At 36.3% G+C, this 20,935-nt stretch overlaps 1 protein-coding gene across 3 annotated transcripts in view; it reads left to right on the top strand.

The window, feature by feature from the left end:
- STK17B (serine/threonine kinase 17b) overlaps positions 1-4,829 on the top strand; it is a 31,879-nt gene extending 27,050 nt beyond the window's left edge. For all 3 annotated transcript variants that reach the window (XM_027054252.2, XM_053215473.1, XM_027054246.2), the window contains exon 8: positions 1,070-4,829. In XM_027054252.2, the coding sequence (XP_026910053.1) occupies positions 1,070-1,352 (283 nt within the window). In that variant the 3' untranslated portion in view covers positions 1,353-4,829. The remainder of the gene's footprint in view (positions 1-1,069) is intronic.
- Positions 4,830-20,935: the final 16,106 nt, after the last annotated feature.

Below are 20,935 nucleotides of genomic sequence, written 5' to 3'. Positions count from 1 at the left end.
GATTTGAAACCATGGTTTAAGACTCTTACTTCACTCATTGGCAACTTCAGAGCAGGAAAAGAAAAAGTTGACCTCCCATTTCTTTACCCAGAACAGCCCCATTTACTTTAAAATGCCTTGGACTCAGATCCTGGTTTTGTTGCTGTCAGGTCTTTTATCTCTGACCTTTACTTAATCTCCTGGAGGATTCAGTTTCTTATCAGTTTAAGGAAAAAGAACTCACGGGTTTGCTAATTATTTTATTGGCTTAATGCAAATCCACACAAATTTTCACTGGCCTTGTTTTGGACATAAATGGTTATTTAATAGTAGTATAGTAGTAAAATTACTTTTTGCTTCTGGTTATTTTCTTAAATAGTTTTTTCCTTAGGCTCTAAAATTTTAAAATGAGCCATTAAGTTTTTAAAATCAAAAAACGAACATAAAAATTTCTATAGTGAGTAAATTAACTTCTTTATAATCAGAAAAAAATGAACATAAAATGATCATAAAAGATGAAGATAAAGACTAAGAAAACATGTTGTAATGGAAATGGTGATTGTGTTAAGGTTGTAGGTCTGACTATAGATAGGTATTTTCCTAACTTTTGAAAAATTGTGATATTTGACCGTATTATTTTCAAAAGAGAAAGCAAAATGTAAAAACTCAAAATACTGGATAAACATCATTCAAGAGCAGCCTGTATTTTTGAGGTTTAACAGTATTGCTTTTAAGAACACAGAATAATAGATTATAAATTACATGTTTTCCTTCATAGTTTCATGTCTTTATCTCTTTAACCCAAGGAATTTTATAATTTTACTAATTTTTACTTGCGAGGCTTAACATATGTCCTCAAGCTTTTTGTCTAGTCTTACCTGTAAGCTCCATGATGAATTGAATTTTCAGCACATGTCAATATTAAAGAAACTCTAGGTACTACAATTTTGGTATTGTTATTCCCTCTATACTATGAGTATGTGTTATTTTTATAATAAATTAAAAAAATAAGTCTATAGTGTATCAAGCTGCAGATGTTTCCAACTTGATTTTTAGTTCTCCATTTTCACTTGATGCTTTCTTTTCAAAGGAAAAGACCCACAGCAGAAATCTGCCTGTCTCATTCTTGGCTACAGCAGTGGGACTTTGGAAACTTATTTCACCCTGAAGAATCTTCCACTTCCTCTCAAAGTCAGGATCATTCATTAAGGTCCTCTGAAGACAAAACTTCTAAATCCTCTTGTAATGGAACCTGTAGTGATCGAGAAGACAAAGAGAATATTCCAGAGGATAGCAGCATGGTTTCCAAAAGATTTCGCTTTGATAACTCATTGCCCAATCCCCATGAACTTGTTTCAGATTTGCTGTGTTAGCACTTTTCTCTTTGACCTAGTGGACTGAATTTGGAATTTGAAATCTACTCCAATGTGAGATTGTGGTTTGTAGCTTCATTTATGGCATGTTTATTTTGTAAATGCACTTTTGCATAGAAGTGTTTTAATGCCAAATTATTAGTAACAAGCATAATTTTGTTTCCTGTTCTGAGATACTAACTCTTCAGAGAAGAAAATATTTAAATATATGACCAAAATAAAGCTATGCATGTGAGTTTACATGTTAATTGAAGAATTCAAGTTCAAATGGATTTATCAAAATATTTTACAGGTGAGGAAAACATTGATTCGGGTTTATATTATGGTTGATATAAAACTGAACAAAACGAAGACATTTGAATTCAATAGGTTCTATGAGGTAAGTTCTATATACATGCCTCTACTGACAAAATTTTATTAGGATAACAATGTCAAGTTTAAACAAGAATATTTACTATTTTTATAGATCTGGGATATTTTATATTTGAAAATATTTCAATCACAAATATTTTGAAACTGCCTAAGATTTCCAGGATATATGATCTGCTACATGAGACAAGTCCTTTAACCAGAGCAAAGAGGGAAATTAGAAATTAGGGATATTCCATACAAGTTGGAGGAAAAAAAAAAGCAGCATGGTATCATTTTTTTTTTTTTTGACTCAAATGTCTTACCCTCTCTCATCATACTTCAGATTTAATAAGGACTGAAAGATGGAGACTTAGATTGTACACAAGTGTACAGGATTTTCATTTTCCAGAATTTGTGAAGTAGAAGATACTTAAGTAAGACTGCATGTACTCTATTTTGGGTGGCCAAACATATTTATTAATTGAGCGTAGAAGAAAATGCTGACTTATTTCAGCAACTTACAGAATTTTAGATGTTTTCTAAGTCTTAGGATATAAGCCAGTCATTCAGAGTTCTAAAAGTGTACATAAAAAAATATCACAGTACCCGTAAGACTGTTAACACAGTGCCAGAGTCCACAACAGCAAGGTGGATGTGATCATAAAACCTGATGACATGCTCTTCTAAAGTTCTTAGGTAAAATTCCAGTGAGTGATGAGGCCCAGCAGAGGGCCATCTGCAGGGTGGCCTATAATGGTCTTTTGTTGGAACCAATGCAAGAGTCTAAGGACAGAAGGGTGGCTGGTGACTGTTTAGTGATAATAAAGGGAAGTTCACTCCTTTTATGGTTATCTTTGATGATTTCGCACCTGGTTACTATCAAAAATTCTGTTATATTATCATGTTAGGATAATTACCTCATGATCATGTTACTATATCAAATTAAATTATATTTTGACAAAAAAAATTCTTGAGTTTTCCCCCCTTGAATTAACATATTACTGTAAAGTCTTTAACTTTCTGAAATTTGATAAGACTCCAAATAACTTAAAACTGTTTGTAATAGCCATCAGTTCACTTTATTTGACTAAATGTTGAATTCCTTTTAAATCTTTAGCATGCCTTAAAGAAAAAGTTATTTCTACTTGTGTGTGTATATGTGTATATGTATAGGTGTATGTATTTATGTATAGATAGATAAAATATATAGTCTTTAGACAACTTTCTCTTAGAGATTCTTTGCTGTACTATATTGTGTTCAACTCAGGTGCCAAAGGAGCTCTCTTCTTATGGACATGTAAATATACATTTAAATTCTTTAAGAAATAGTTTGTTGGTTCAATAAACTAGCCATTGCAGAAGCTAAATTGGGCTCTTGTATATCTAAAACTGATGAGTTTTTTCTAAATTGTAGATTGTCTGGTTATTTGCCTTCCATATTAAGCTAATGCAGGTAAAATTTAGCAAGCCATTGGTGAAAGAGGATTTTTACAAAAGATCATATTTTATTTTTAAATTTCTAGAGGAATTATGCCATAGTAAAAATTAAAAATAAAAAAATGTTTGAATTTTAAATTATAAGCTGATTCTTAAAAAATATTTTATGCCAGCTTTCTTTTAATATGAAGAATCTTAAAATAGTTCATCTGCTGCCCCTTAGTTACTAGAATACACAGAGTTGTAAATTTCCATACCTTTTTTCCTAGCAATTTTTATTATAAAAACGCAACAAGGAGTTGCACAAACAGCATACAAATTCAGTTTTTTTTCATAAAGGTTAATTTAAATATTTTCACTGTTTGAAATGTGAAAATAAATTAAACCAGTATTTAGGGAGAACTTGTTGACAAATGACTCAATTCTTATTCTTTTTCTCCCAACGTTGAAAACAAATATCAAAAGTAGATGATGTATCTCATTAAAGCAGGAATCTTAGCCCCTCTGAGGTGACCAGATGTCAATAATGCTTAAACACATCTGAAAATTAATGTTAAATTGTGGTGTGTTTATAAAGTTTAATAACTTTGCTTTTTGGACAGATAGGATTAAAAAATAAAGTACAGATGACAGTTATAATTGTCATTTTAATTTTTTCCCCACGGTCAAGTTAACTCTGAGCAGTAAATTTATAGGGGCACTTTAAAGAAGTAAGCAGTATGTGTTCTACAGTCTGTAATGAGATTAGGCGCCTGTCCCAGAAGGTACATCAAAACATTGCTTCCTTTAAAGAAAGTCTTGTTATAAAAAGTCAGCTGATTAATGATATAGTTCATTTTTATTCTGGCACAAGTTTTTTCTTTCATTTGGGATGGGTTGCTAATAGCTCATGGACCAGACTTTGAATAGCTTTGCTCTAAACAACATTTATAAACTGATATCTTATAACTGTTTACATTTCTTCTGTTTATTTTTGAATTTAGATTTTTATATCTGTCTTGGAAACTTGTCTTTATTTGTTGTTGTGTAAACAATTGTTCTTTAATTTCAAATTGTATTAAAATTAAGTTATCTGACTTCCAATTTGGAGAATTATTATCAATTTAGAATTTTATAAGACTTTAAAGAAGTTTAAATTCTAATTGTAAATTTCACACAAATTACAACTGCCCATCTTAACTTTCATTAAATAACTGTGTTGCTTAAGCATACTGACTGACATTATTATAAATACTTCAGAAAAAAAGTATGTATGTATATATATGTATATATATATATATATATATATATATATATATATATATATATATCTCAACTTGATCCTTTTGGTTAAAATTAAAAAGTGCTTTTTTACATTTGTGACTGTCTTTTGCTTTAAAGTATTTCTGAGTTTGTTAAGCAAACTTCCTTGCCTGGAGGTCCGAGCCTTGACACATGTCATTTTTGAACTCCTTTCCAGTACATATGTGTTTACTAGATCCTGTCTGTTAAAAAGCCACGTAAATTTGAAAACAAGTCTATTCTCTGGTAATAACTAGATACTTTCAGAAAATGTTAGTAAGTGGCAGTGTACTACATGTTGCATAAGGATGAATAAGGGATTTTTATTTACCCAGAAATGGGTGAACTGTTTCTGTTGTGTCTTTGTTTTTAGTTTAAATAAATTGACTTTTTAAAAAAGATGAATAAGGGATTCTTTAAGAAATGTATAATCTGATTATGTACTAAGGTACAATCACATCACTTACTGTAGTTCTATTCCAGTGAATACTAACACATTGATAGAGGAGATACAGGGTTAGGTTCCTACAAGCTTCTGTTTATAACATTTTTGCCAACTAATCAGTGCATAACCTTGTTTTATGTAGGTTTTTATTTAAAAGGATCTTATTTCATATATATTGTTGATTCATTAACATTGACTTCACACCAGCAGCACTATAACTCATACCTGAATGAAGCTCATCTAATAACACATAAGGCACATTGCAGCCCTGTGCTTATAGGAACATAACTACAGAGAACTTCAAAATTATGATTTGGGACATTTTAAATACCAACAAAAAGCCCCAAAATGCAGAGGGCATGACACTAAATAGACTAGAAAATGGACATTTGTCTTACAGTTTGAGAGTTGAAATAAGAGCATCACTTTGCTCACCCTGAGATGGAAACGCGTGTCAGGCATCTCAAATTTTTTACCACTTTGGTCATGTCTCCAAATGATTGTGAAAGTACTGTGCATGTTAATTTGGGGTTACAAATACATTTTAGCAAGGTATGTGTGTAAGTATGTATGTTTAGCAAGTATGTAAGTTCACAAATACGGAGTTCATGAATAAAGAGGGTCAACTCTACATTGCTAAAATCATCACATAAAAAGTATGAAGTGTGATAAGAGAGAAATGTTGTGCAGAACTTAATTGAGTCTGAGGAAGGAAAAATTGATGTGTTGGAACTTTTTACATTGTGAGCACTTTCTTTTCAAGTTCCATGTTTTCTTTTTCTGACACAATGGCATTCCCAAACTTTTCTCTTTAGCCCCTTTTTCCTCCTGGACACTGAAGTTATACATATTATCCTTATTTGGGTGTAAGAATACTCAAATATAGAATAGCTCTAAGTAAAATGATCATATACTCCCTTTCTGTATCACCTCCTCACCCAAACTAATTGGCTTCCTGTTACCTCCCTTAGTTAACACAGCACTGTTTACTCACACATCACAACTGGATATCTCTAGGTGTCATTCTAAAAATTTTGTTTCCTTACTGCACCTCTTCTAAGAGTCATTAATTTCTATCAATAAAGTCTTTTTATATATCTTACACTTATTTTCTCTTGATTCTCACTGGTGTTCTTTCATCTAGATCTAGATTGAGTAGGTCATCTAGAAAGAGGTCAGCAAACTTTTTCTAAAAAGGGCCAATTATTAAATACTGTGGGTTTGGGTCGCCTGGGTGGCTCAGTCAGTTGAGCATCAGGTCATGATCTCACAGTTCGTGAGTCCAAGCCCTGTGTTGGGCTTTGTGCTGACAGCTCAGAGCCTGGAGCCTGCTTCCAATCCTGTGTCTTCCATTTCTGTGTCTGTCTCTGCCCCTCCCCTACTCACCCCCTGTCTCTCTGTCTCTCAAAAATAAATGTTAAAAAAAAAAATACTGTAGGCTTTGCAGGCTGGTGTCTTGTCACAACTAGTCAATTTTGCTCTTAGAGCATGCAAACAGCCATGAACAATATGCAAGCAAATGGCTGTGGCAGTAAAACTTCATTTGTAAAAACAGATGATGGGCAACATTTAGTTTGTTGACCCCAATCTAGATTATCATACTAATTCTCTTAGCTCTAGAATGATTAAAATGAGAGTAGAGCCAGAAGGACACAGGGAAGTGAGCCTTGTTGGCCCTCACTTTGTCTAGCAGATACCCAAGAGGAAGAAGACTGAGTAGTCATTGGATATAATGAATTTTCTAGAAAGGTAAGTTTGCAACTAGCTGAGAAAATAGAAAGTAGAGACCACGGGTATTTTTGGTCTTCCAAGAAATCTAGGGGGAAGGGAGGAGAACAATAGCTTGAAACGTATTTTTAAAAATGTTTTAAGATGGGGAAGACTTAAAGACGTTAATAGGCAAAGGAGAGAAGTCTACATGGAGGCAACAGTTGAGCTGCATAAGAGTGCAAGATGATTGATGATACAAAATGACAGAGAAAGTGATGAGATCACAAGCACAAATGCAAGGGTCAGCTTTGACTAGAATAAAAACTGTCTCCCAACAAACAACGAAGAAAAAGAAAATGGGTGACAATAGAGGTGTGAAGGGACAGGATCATCTATTTCTCCTAAGAAGACTGCAGCTAGTGGTCTGCTGAGAGTAAAGGAAATAGAGGTGGGTGTGGTAGGAAGAGTAAAAATTTGGCGAAAGGTGAGGACAGAGTTGGTCAACAGTATTGGTCAAATGAATGCAGCAATCAGGAGAGACAGACATTAAATACCAAACATCTTATTTTGTTATTAAGTAGTTAATTGTGTAGTGTGTGGCAAAACAATTTTTATAATACTAATTTGTCACTTCTGCCTATATTCGTTTTATATCAGGAGACTGTGCTTCTTTATGTCAGGGACATATATAGTAGCACTCAAAAATAAACCCCAAAACTCTGTTCCAGGGTATTATTTAAGTATTTGTATTTAAGTATTTGTTATTTGCAAATACTAAAGTGCGTTGAGAAGAATAGAGTTTGAAGAGTGGAAAAGGCTCAGAAGGTGAAAAGGAGAAAGATCTATAGGTCTTAGAGCAATAAGAAACTTGCCTAGTTCCCCATGCAGATTGGATATTGTGGGACCTTGTAGAGAATGGTCCAACAGCAGCAATGTGGCCTGTAGGGCTAAGGTAGAACTAAAAATGCTGTGTGGGTTAAACATTGTCGCTGGAATGAGCATGGCAGAGAAGGAGAAGATAGCATTGAGCCTGAAAGGAGGTTCTCATGTGGATCACATTAGAGCATATTCTCTTACTTTGGACAACATCCTCATGAGGGGAATGCTTCTACTGGAAAAACATCAGTAGGCTTCATATCATTGGTTCTTACAGTATCCCTTGGTGGAAGCTGAGGGCATGCAACTACAATGCAAGTCTCTAAAAGTAACCCTACCATTGATGAAGGAATGAGATTGGCTAACCCACCAGCCAGAGCCAGTGTCTTTCTCGATTGCCTTCCTCCCTTAGAATGCATTCAGCTCACTTGGAGCAGGGATAAACTGGAAGTCTGCTGAAATGCTTTTGAGTTCTGGATGAAAGCAAGAAATGTTGACAGTCCCAAGCTCTCTGCCATCTTGGATGAGAACTGTTTCCACCATTTTTTAATTATGAACGAAGGGACAAGGGGATCCTGACATTATTGTTCCTGAAGTCACTGAAGTAAGAGCAGCAGTCATTTCCTTCTCAATTTTTCAGTTTGTGATTTTTATAAATGTCCTATTTGGTTAAGCCACTCTATTTTGGGTTTTCTGTTATTTGTGGCTGAAAGCATTTTTTTAAGTTTATTTATTTTGAGAGAGAATGAGCGAGTGAGTGCACACATGAGTAGGGGAGAGGGAGAGAGAGAATCCCAAATCTGATGAGGCTCAATCCCATGAACAATGATATCATGACCTGAGCCTAAATCAAAAGTCAGATGCCCAACGAACTGAGCCACCTATGCGCCCTACAACTGAAAGCATTTTAATTGGCACAATCATCAATATTTTCCAAACTTGAATTCCTCATAATGTCATTAGGTGTCAGGCAAAGGAAGAAAGCATATATACCCAACTGGGTTTTAGAAACACCAGTTCAACAGTGCTAAACATGCATTCTTACTGCAGGATTCCTTGGAGGCTTTAATTTACTCCGGGAACCTATGTGTAGTGTGTGCTATAATTACTTTGATCATGTTAACATCTCTCTGGATGGTATCCATGGACATGTACTTGGAAAGCACCGTACCAGATGCTATATCGATACAGTCCAAGAATGTCTAAATATCCGGCTTATCCAGGAATAGAATTCAAGTTACTTTGTAAGAATCAGCTCACAAGAGCTGGAGAAGAGTCTGAGAAGGACAGACTTATTTTTTTTATCTAAATGAGACTCATTTTATCTAAATGAGACCATTTGCATTTCCACAACTAAATGCAAAAGCCTTGTATTAGGTACAGGATAGGATGTACATGGATATGTAGAAATATATAAGAAGAAATTCATTATAGGAAATGGCTCACCTGATTATGGAGGCAGAGAAGTTCTATGATCTGCTGTCTGTAAGCTGGAGAGCCAGGAAAGCTGGTGATACAAATCCTAGCCCAAATTTGAAGGCCAACAAACCAGAAGGGTCAATGTTGAGGGCCAGAGAAGATGGATATCCCAGCTCAAGCAAAGAGAGAAAATGTTCCCTTTCTGTGCCTTTTTTTTTTTTTTTTCCTATTCAAGCCTTCAACTAATTGAATGATGCCCACCTGCTTTGGGAAGAGTGGGTAAAGGGTGTCCTTTACTCGCTCTACCAATTCAAATGCTAATCTCTTCCAGAAACACCCTGACAGACACACTCAGAAATAATGTTTTACCAGCTATCTGGGCTTCCCTTAGCCCTGTCAAGTTGACACAGAAAATCAAGCATCCTGGGCCTTTCTGTATCTTCTGGATTCTTCCTTATTTATCAAAGCTTTCCTGTAAGAATAGAGATGTTCTAACACTTTCCCGTATACTTTCCTCACTATGCACACACACAATTTTCTATCTTCTTTTCATAATAGTAAAAGTTTTACTTATAGGAAACAAATAGATCTTCCATTTTATTGAAATTGACTAAGTCCTTTTCTTTAAAATATATTACTATGAAAACTGTTAAAGAATCTTGCTAATAGGCAGGGTGGGTGCAAGTGTGGGTAGAATTAAATGAATACTCTCTCACATTTAGGTCCTATGCTAACCCTATAGTGTGGTCAACTTTCAGAATAAGCAAAAAAAGGCATTATTTTATAATTAGTAGGAAAGATTCCACCTTCTGTGGCTCACCACTGGAATTTAAATTTAGTGACTGTAATACCCCTTTGAAAAGCCAAAAGAAAGATATATGCTAATTATACCAATATTGCTAGCCAGATTGTAAAATGCAACTGGGTCACCAAATACAGACACAGTTGTAAATGTGCACTGTAGTTATACTGAATAGTAAACAAATGAATGCAAGATGTATGTGGAGAAAATTATGACATAGAATGATTAAACAAATAAAGCATAACAGATTCTCCATGTCATATAAGGCATATCAGAGCCCTTCCTTTCCTTGTAACTCAGTCATAATGAATAAATCTATGAGGCTTCATGATCTTTCCTGATTATAATTGAATTAACTGCCTAGATAGTCATGTGAAGTCAAATTTTATGATGAAACATTGTGATTTGTTTCTTCCTTTGAAAGAAGTTGTTAGCCCAATTTATTAAGAACGTGATTGGTTTTTTAATTGGGATTTGCACAAAAAGGCTTCTGAAATAAATGAATATTTAAGTAATCACAGACTAAAGATCATTGAAAACCAGCTATAAAGGGAGAAAAAAAGCTGAACCATTTATTTAAAGGCCTTTTTGGCCATTTTAACCTGTGTGAACATCAATTACTTCTTTATTTTACAAAACAGCAGTAATCAGTTGTTTGCTTCTTTGATTAGTTCTGGTCTGAATTCATTTAATACTAATGATTAAGCATGGGATACTGCAAATGAACCTGTCTCTTTTCTTCCCAGAAATAGAATAATTACAATGGCCAATGCCTGGGGCCTTTTATATTACTAAATTTGTAAGAGATTTAATTACTTTGGCTTTGCTCCAGTGTCCCAAACAACGCACACAAATAGTCCCACAACATTGTGTCTAAGTATCAATTTTGGAAGGTCTTTACAGCATGTGTTTATAAAATGGGTGCTTGTGGGTCTGTGTAAAAAATACCACCTGCCGGTATGCCTGTATCCAGAGATATATGGGACATAAAGTAAATGAGGAAGAATAAAGTCTGCTAAGCGTCCGCTATGAGTCAGGAATTATATTTGGCTCCTTTATTCATGCTGTCTCATTTAATCTTCGCAACAACCCTGAATATCCCCACATTGTAGGTAAAGAACTGAGACTCCAAGAGGTTAAGCAGTTTTCAAAGTTAGCTAAGTACCGTACTTGGGGATTTGAGCTCAAGTCCATCTGGCTTCAAATGCTGCCTGTATCCTCTCTATCACAGCGTATTTGAATTAAATTTTCCAGGATTAAATGAAAAAAAAAAAAAGCTAGGAGAAAGTGATTGGAATCTATCACTTAAAAAAATGTAAGGATCTAAATTTTAATTTATATACTGTTTGATTAAAAATTTTAAGTGTACCATAAAGTCAAAGTTAGGATAGAATAACCTAAATTGCAATACTGAAAGCACTACAGAATGTAGTATTTGCTGAATAGAAAAGAGAAACATAAATAATTCACTAGTGTTTCCTAGTTAGCCATTGGTACTGTACAAATAGGTACTGTAAGATGGCCTGTATCGACACACAATTTACTACATGTGGAGCAGATACTGGTATGAGTCTTGCGTATTTCTTGATCTCTAATATCTGAGAAACCTTCTTTGGAAAGATTGCCTTCAAATGAAGGTCTTCTCCAGGCAGAATTGGCTCTGAGGCAGGAAATGCCCGGCCCATTCAAGGAACTGGAAGATCCCCAGACAGGTGAGGTAAGAGACTGGAGAGGTGGGCAGGGGCTATGTTAGCCAGTTGGTCTTTTACTTTAAGGTCACAGGGTACCATTGAAAAGCTTTAAGTGAGAGTTGCACATAATCCTATTTTGGGTTTTAGAAGGATTGTTGCTTGGATATTGTGTGGAGGGTGTATTGAAAGGGGGTCAATCTGAAGGCCCACTTAGGAGGATTATTTCATTTGTCCTGGCAGGAGATGGTGATGGCTTAGGAAGCCAAGAGAAATGGACAGATTCAAGTGAGACTTGAGAGGACCGATAGAGTTCCCTCATTACTTGGATGTGTAAGATGAGGAAGCTTATAAAGGATGGTTCTCAAATTGTTCTTTTGAGCAGCCATTTCAATGGTTGTCCATATAGTAAAACAAGGGAACGCTGGAGAGGGAAGCAGGTCTGAGGGGAAGCTGAACTCAGTGTTGGATGTGTGGACCATGATAATGGTTTTTTTGGTTATATAGATTTGGAGCTTTCAGGTGTGGCCAGCAATAGAGATATAAATTGAGGTATTGTCATTGTACAGCTGATTGAATGAGGTTACTAGCTTGGAGTAGGGAAGTGAAATTGAGTCATGCCCTACAAAGCCTTCCACAATTCAGGTCTCCATATCAGAGTCATATTAACTTGCTTTGAAGCCATGTCTTTAGTAGACATAATTTGGGGCGGGGGGGGGGGCGGGGAAGAGGTAAGATAGGATGGAGAGAAGTGATTGGAGGAAGAATGGAAGGGATTCAAAATGTCTTTTTAATAGAATACCCACATTCCTGTCAACAGAGAGGAACAATTACTTAAAACAGGGTTGGGGGTAGGGTACTGGCAAGTTCATGGGCAGCTCTGCAGAAGTGGTGGTAGGTAAAACGTGTCTCTGTTTCTGTATCACATTTCCTGCTTTTGTTCATGCCCCCTTCCCAACTCCTTTAAGGCTGTGTGCTGAGGTTCTCTTCCTCTTGTGAAAATCTCTTCCCAGAAATGATCTGAAATAAATTCACGCAAAAGTGAAGATGACTAGTATTAAGCTTTGAAAGTTAACCTTAGTGGCAGCTTACATTCTCTGAAAATAACCACAGAAATATTTATGATCCCTCATGTTCCTCTACACCCTTGTCACTCCCACACTCTGTCCCCATTTGTGTGACTACACAAATAGGTGTCATTTGTGAGCTGTCAAAAATGCTTGTGAAAAAATAAACAAATGCCAAGTAAATCAAAGTGGCCAGAGCCCATTTATTCTTAGGAAAGTTAGAAATGGAAATGATCTCTCTAATATGTGAGATTTATAGAGAGTTTTTTCAAAATGTTTGCAATATCTGAGATTCAAATGTAAGTAAATCTTATTCCAGTCCCTAGATAAAGAAAGCTCACATTTGCTTCGAACTTACAGGAAAAGCCTGTGAATTAGATTAATTTCTCTCAAAAATAATTTCAGTTTCACTCAGGAAGCCTAACTCTGTTCTTAAAAAGGCAGGCATTTATGAGTTAACCATCTGAAACCTGACTAGAAACTTTAGTAATTATCTCCTGTGGCTACAAGATCCTCTCAAGTACATATAGAGAAATTTGATACCAAAAGGTGCTTTGCAGCCAGGAAAACTATATTTCCAAGAATCTGGTGGCTCCATTATTGGTACCTTTTAAAATGTGGAAATTGAGCCAGTGTCTGAATATTTCCCATAGTGTGCTAAGATTTTCCTTTTTAAATAACAACTCTATTGAAATCTCATCCACTTATTTAAAGTGTAAAATTAATGGTTTTTCATATATTTACAAAACTGTGCAACTGTTAACACTAATTCCAGGCCATCTCCCCACATAGAACCCCTGTGCCCGTTAACAGGCACTCTCTATTTCCTCCCAACCTTCCAAGCCCTAGGCAACCACCAATGTGCCTTCTGTCTGTATGGCTTTGTCTATTCTATACATTTCATATCAGGAGATCAAAAATAAGCAATCTTTTGTGACTGGCTATTTTCACTTAGCATAATGTTTTCAGGGTTCATCCATGCTGTATGATGTACATATATCAGTACTGTATTCCTTTTTATTGCTGAATAATATTCTACTTGTATGGATACATCACATTTTGTTGACCCATTCGTTAGTTAATGGACATCTGGGTTGTTTCCACATTTTGGCTGTTAGGCTGCCATGTACAGGTTTTTGTGTAGGTGTATGTTTTCATTTCTCTTGGGTATATACCTAAGAGTGGAATGATAATTCTATGTTTAACCATTGAGAAACTGCCAGACTGTTTCCCACCAGCAGTTTATGTGAGTTCCAATTTCTTTTCATCCTTCCCTACACTTGTTATTGCCTTTTTGCTTATGCTCCTTTTAATTGGGTATAAGGTAATATCTCTTTGTGGTTTTGATTTGCATTTATGTGATTACTAATGATGTTGGGCCTCTTTTCATGTGCTAATCGGCGACTGGTATATCTTCTTTGGAGAAATATCTACTCAGATCTTTTGCCCATTTTGAAATTGGGTTATCTTTTATTATTGATTTTTAGGAGTTCTTTATATATTCTAGATACAAACAAGCCTTCTTCATTTTTGAGAGACTACACCAAAGAAAATAAATATTAGATAGATCAAAATATCTGGTGTTAGCACCCAAAACTGAGATATACACATATACATACAAATAACTATAAGATACAATTCTTTGTATGTTTTGGCAAGAAAATCTCCTCATTATTTGCAATAAGAAAACCCTCAGTATACAAATGTTCAAAAGAATGTGCAAAATGTACAATAACAGAACTCAGTTAACCAAATTATGGCATATTTATGTGGTGAAGCATTATGGTGCCTTGAAAATGATAATTATGAAGTGCTCTCCAGGACCTTGGAAGACTTCTATGAAGCATCAAATGAACGCACACACAGAGTATAATCTTAACTATGTTGTTTCAAAAATGTAGAAAACAGGGTGCCTGTGTGGCTCAGTGAGTTAAGCATCCGACTCTTGATTTCAGCTCAGGTCATGATCTCACCGTTGTGAGATCGGCCCCGCATCTAGCTTAGCACAGAGCATGGAGCCTGCTTGGGATTCTCTCTCTCTCTCTCTCTCTCTCTCTCTCTCTCTCTCTCTCTCTCTTTCTCTCTCTCTCCCCCTCTCCCTGTGACCTTCCCCTCTCATGTTCTCTCTCTCTCTTTCTCAAAATAAATAAACTTAAAAATGTATAGAAAACAGACAAGACAAAAAATTCTGGTATGTTAGTTGTGGCAGCACATGGGCAGTGGAATGACAGGTGCTGTTTTCCCCGTGCTCTGCATTTGGCTACACTAAGCATGCATTTCTTCTATAATCAGGCATTTGATGGGGAAGGAGGCAAAGCTGTCTCAGCAGTAACACAAAAAAATGTAAAACTAAAATAATATACTATCTTTAACAAATTTTCATGATTTTGGAAGTATGTGGTTTTTCATGGCATTTCGTTACATCTTTGTGAGTCATGCCAGGAAGTTAGAGTCATCTTACCTACAAAATCCCACAAGCATTTATGTTGGACCTTATTTCCCCAAGTGTTTAAGATACTTCTTGGAAGTAGCTTGGCATACTGAAACACATTTCCTCGTTCAGAAACAATACTTTATGGTATTAGCATTAGCACAGCCCTCTACTTTGAAATATCTATGAAGTCCTGATCAAGGACAATTTTTCTTTGCTTAGTTTTTGTTTGTTTACTTCATATATTATTGAAAGAGAGGCCAGTAAAGCTTTGAAAAACAGACCTTGTGCCACAATAACTCCATGCAGCTCCTTTGCTCAGGGGCCAAGGATATTCCCAGGATGGAGGCAGGCACTGGATCTCTGGCCGCAGTTCCTGCAACTGCTATCATTTCAAGACAAACCACTAATTGCTGAGGAATTCACTGGGAGCTAAAAAGGAACTTTCCTTCACAGTGCACTCCTTGAGATCTCTGGCAGATTTCTTTTGTTCTCAGGCCCTGAGTTGTCATTATCCATGACAGTTCTCATTTCCTATTCTCCATGCGAATATATTCTAAGGCAAAACTACTTTTGAAAAACAAAACGTTCTGGTAGGTTTGGATCCACAGCGATACAGCGATGTTGGCACAGGGCTGGGGACACATGTCCAGAACTGCTGTTTGTAAATGTGATAGCAATTTTGCTAAAAATAAGGACTTTCTTTGCAATTTATGGAGGTATGGATAGAGGAGAAACTGGAGTTGTCCTTCATTTTTCAAATGCCCTTTCATTTCCTGCTGTGTGCTGATGTTTCAAAGTCTCCACATGAATTAAAGTTCCAACGAGATTTGCCATAGCGGTTTCTTGGGAATGTCCATAAATATTTTTTTGCTTTGGTTTTTGTTCTCAGCAGAAAGTGTTGCTTGTGATTATCCCTTTTCTAAATTACATCTCTTTTTAAGATCTGAAAAAATAAGCTTTTGTGTTTTTCAGGAAGTACATGATTTTTTTTTCTGCCCTGCTTAAGACCAAGGGGTTTTACTTTAGGAGCATGGAGCTGAAGTTTTCAATTACTGATTCTCCAAGAAGGCAACAGTGCCTTCTCACCACTGACTTCCTGGTTTAAGTAAACTTTTCTCACATTTTTCCCGTAAGTGATCATTGTTTTAACAGGTTAATTATTTTACCACATAAAGTGGTCATTGTTCTCCGTGCTCAGTGCTCTGAATAAATCAGGCCCTTCCTTGTGTTAGGACACTCACCGCCCCCCCCCGCTGGGGTTCAGCAGCGCTAACCAATTTGCTCAGAGATTTTTTTATCCATCCAAGGACTTAAAAGTTTGGTAACGTTTGGATGAGTTTAAAGAAGAGGAAAAGAATCCTGCAATTCAAAGAGGATCCCTTGAAGCATAACCCCTGCTGGGCTCTAGGTCACAAAGTAGTGGATATATTACTCCCCAGGGCTTTGCAATATTAGCTATGGTGGACAGTGCCTCTTTTCTTCTACTGATTTTTTTACTTTATTTTTAACAAAAGGATTCCGTTAAGGCAAACACACACACACACACACACACACACACACACACACACTCACACACACACAAATTAGGTAGGAATGCAAGGGCATTTCCAAGTTCAATTTCTTTCCATGGATTGCACTTTCTATTCCCTGGGGAATGTTGAGGAACGTTGGCCGTTGCTGACAGATCTTGCTGTTTGACATCCCTCCTCCTCAGGTTGGGCCACGTAGGACTGAGCAGGAGGCTTTAAATGTACCAACCACATGATGAGCCTATTGATAGAATTATAGCTGAAGTCACTGAGCGCTTATTTGTCACCCATGTTGTTCCTTTTCTCATTTAATTCTCAAAACCTCTGGAAGAGGTCAATGTGATTGTTGTCTTTGTTTTGCTGGGGTTAAGTGAGTTGGCCAAGGTTACACAGCCATTGAAGGGCAGAGGCAGGAATTCAGTGCCGGCCACCCCATACCAGTGAATGTTGGCTTTCTACCCCTATTATTTTGGACTCAACTACAAAAGTACCTACATCTGTCAGCTCTTCCTATTATTTCCACGTGCTTCCCATGGACAGGAGTGCAAGTTTGCAAATCCCAGCTGTCCACTGAAATAGTGCACAACCACCTCATGTATTATACAGAATGTCTACTAGGGCACCAGAATCCTATGTGTTTACAGTGTCTTCACCAAATATTGCACTCTGTATTACTTGGAATTAAATTGATAAAAACTAGTAAAATGTATGTTTTAATACAGTTACTCTCTCAGGTGAATAAAGTGAATGCCATTATCTGTTTGCTTTAATAGCATTTAGAAGTTTATACAAGTTTAAGGGGCCACCTGGGTGGCTCGGTGAGTTAAGTGTCTGACTTCAGCCCAGGTCATGATCTCGCGGTTTTTGAGTTTAAGTCCCGCATCCAGCTCTGTCTGTGCTGACAACTCAGAGTCTGGAACCTGCTTTGGATTCTGTGTCTCTCGCTCTCTGCCCCTCCCCTGCTCGTGCTCTGTCTCTGTCTCTCTCTCAAAAATAAAAATAAACATTAAAAAAAATTAAGAAATTTATACAAGTTTAAGAAGCATTATATTACATCTTATCTATTTTTTCTCATTGAAACTATTACATTATATTTTAATTGTTATTAAAGTGGTAAATGCATTCACCATAGGAGATACTGAAAAATTAAAAAGAAATTAGAAGTCAACTCAGATCCATATATTTTATTATTTATTTTTAATGTTTATTTATTTTTGAGAGACAGAGATAGAGTGCGAGCAGGGGAGAGGCAAAGAGAGGGAGGCACAGAATCTGAAGCAGGCTCCAGGCTCTGAGCTGTCAGCATACAGCCCGAGGTGGGGCTTGAACTCACAAACAGTGAGATGATGACCTGAGCCAAAGTCAGATGCTTACCCGACTGAGCCATCCAGGCACCCCAACTTAGATTCATATATTTAGGGATAACCACTGCTAGCATGATGATGTCTCTTTTAGTTAATATCTCATAAACATATTCTTGCTGCAAAATATTATGACATAACATTATATTTAAGGATTATATACTGTATCATTGTATGAGTCTAGAATCTTTTATTTAACCAATCTCCTATTTTTGGACATTTACTTTTTTTAACTATTCATTATTGAAAACAATGCAGCAATTACCCTTGAAGCCAAATCTTTGTGTACATTCATAATTATTTCCTTAAGATACTTTCTTAAAAGTAGAACTTCAGGACCAAAGGTTATAGGCAAAGCATTAGGACTTTTTTCTTTCTGGAAAAATTTTACCAATACTTTAAGGCCCAACAGCGAAATGAGAGTTACTCTACCCCCTGCCAACATTGAGTGTTATCAATCAATGTCCAAGTAATTACCAATTCTATAGGAGAAAAATAATATTTTGCTCTATTTTTCATTGTTTAAAGTCACTATGAGGCCAGACATATTTTCATAGTTTATCAGCCATTTGTATTTCTCTTTTCATTACATTTTGAGAAGCAAAATTTTAAACAATTTTTCATTCAGTCTAAGCAATACCAAATATCTTGATGATAGATTAACAAAAAAGTTTTAGATATTTTTTCCTGGAGTCCTTCTCCTTTATTTAGATGACAAGCCATAGAATTTTAAGGTTGAAGGGTACCTTAATGTTTGACACATACCTGTGTAGCTTTGGTAACTTGGTGGGTTTTTCTGCTCTGAATGGACATGCACATGATGGGCACTAAATTAATGGAGAAATGTGAAATGAATGGCTAATAAGACCTTTTTCTGACCTCACTGAGAACTAAAATGTTGAGTTGTCAGGTTATTTGTGGCTACAAAAATAGTACTGGCAAATAGTCTGGGGCTATCAAATTCAGTTCCGTCTGTAATTGAATTAGAGACCCACATCCTTTTCTCCAAGGAGATTGGTGTACCAAACCCTGCCTTTGACAGTGTTTAGTATTACACAAGATTTCAGCCAATGAACAAAGTTTCTATTTATGAAAAATGTCAAGGGTGATAAGCATGAAAGAGTAGTAATATCGTTATTTTCTATCTAACTTACTTAATAATTGGATATGAACAGTGAGAAAATTTCTGCCAAATACAAATGTTCTGTCCTAATAAATTGGGTTAAAGTTTCAAAGGTTTGTGGAATCCTAAAAATCCAAAACCAATGTAAAACGAACACTTCAGATGGGGGCAATTGTAGGTAGAAAGTCCCATGGAAATGTGCACAGGTTTTATGTCAAAAAGAAAAGCATTCTTGAACAGCTAGTCCTCCCCTGCATGGGGCTGGTGTATTTTTGAGAATTTGCATATCGTCACTTCCAAAAGGAATATTTTGTGGTCTCTTCCAGTTGCTTCCATCCTTGCATGCTCACGTGCACGTGCGCACACCTGTTCCAGGATTGTAGTTCCTGGACTCTGAATTCCTCAGCGTCACAGAGTTTGCATGTCCCATCTACAACCCTGAGTCTGGCATAGCCCAGTTGCTCACCAAATGTGCATGATGGAATGAAAAAACAAACCTGCCAAAGCATACCAGAATAAAGGGTTCAGGTAGGTGATTCTGTCATTACCATCTCCACTGTCAGATGAGAAGACAGGCTGGTGAAAGTTGAGACTTGTTCAAGGTTGTACTGTTGGTGACAGAGCCAAGACCTGAACTCAGATCTCTTGTTCCTAGAATTAGGTTCTCTCAACAGAAGAAGAAAATGAACTTATGCATCTTTAAACCTCTATATCCATATCATAAATGTGAATTTATTAGTATTGGCAAGGTTATTTTTCATTCTATATTTATTAATACTTGTCTCATTTCCCAAATAATTCAGAACATCTGATGGATGTACAATGAGAGAGAAAAAGAGAAAGAAAAGAGAGAGTGGAAAAGACTAAAGATCACACACTGGGAAAATATACTCTAGAAGTATAATAAGTAACACTTAGTGAGTAGTGTATGCCAGATATTGTTCTAAGTGCTTTATATAAATTAACTCATTTAATACAAACAATGACTCTGTGAGGTGGGTACTTACTATTATCCCAACTTTACAATCATAGGAAATGAAGCACAGAGAATTCCAGTAACTTTCTCAGGTCACAGAGCTAATATGCAGCAAAGCCTGCATGTAAACCTAAGTAGTTGTGGGCCAGATACTTAATGCATGTTACTATTCTGCCCGCTAAATATATCCTTGGGATCTGTACTGCTCTAACTACCGTCTCCAGATCCAGGCCCTGAGAAGCTATGCCCCTGAATCTACCCTCACACTCGGTTCCTTTTTGCAGACTGATTATGCTTCCACTTTGGTAAGTAACTATGTATTAAGATCAGCATTTGATAAGACTTGTTAAGTTGTTCTCAGGAGGAGATTTGACCCATGTTAAGTCTAGACTCCAATTTTGAGTTCCCTTATTTACTAGTTGTGTGATCTTGGGCGAAGCACCTAGCTACTTTGTGCCTCAGTTTCCCCACTTGTCAGATTTGGACAATAATAATAACTATCACATGATCAGTGTGAGCATGAACTCACCATGGATAAAAAGCACTTAGCGCAGTACCTGGTGCATAGTAATAATCGATGTCAGCTATTATTATTGTTATGAGAAAATACAGTACTTTTTGATCTTTCTACTTAGGCCCCAGAATGGTTACATTCTTGGAGAAGAATTTGAATCCTCAGGACTAAGAAAATAAAATCAGGCCCAGGTAATATACCCACTAACTGTTTGTAGCTTAGTGTTAATTGAATCCTAGCTTTTGGTTCAACTGCTTGGCCTAAATTGGTAATTTTAGCTCAACCAGACTCAGGTATAATAGGTCTTTTGAATTTTTATATCTACAGGCTTTCTAGATTAGTTTCTTGTTTAAAAACTTTCAAGTACAATGCTAATCATAGAAAGTAGAAACTCTAGAAATGTATAAAGGGAAAAATGTCTGTCAGTCATAATCTCATTTTCTAACAATGGTAAGAATTAAATAAGACAGGGGCGCCTGGGTAGCTCAGTCGGTTGAGCGGCCGACTTCAGCTCAGGTCATGATCTCGAGGTCCGTGAGTTCGAGCCCTGCGTCAGGCTCTGTGCTGACA

Source organism: Acinonyx jubatus, chromosome C1 (genome assembly GCF_027475565.1).
Source record: "Acinonyx jubatus isolate Ajub_Pintada_27869175 chromosome C1, VMU_Ajub_asm_v1.0, whole genome shotgun sequence".
Lineage (NCBI taxonomy): Eukaryota > Metazoa > Chordata > Mammalia > Carnivora > Felidae > Acinonyx > Acinonyx jubatus.
This window is presented reverse-complemented; position numbering and strand designations above follow the sequence as displayed.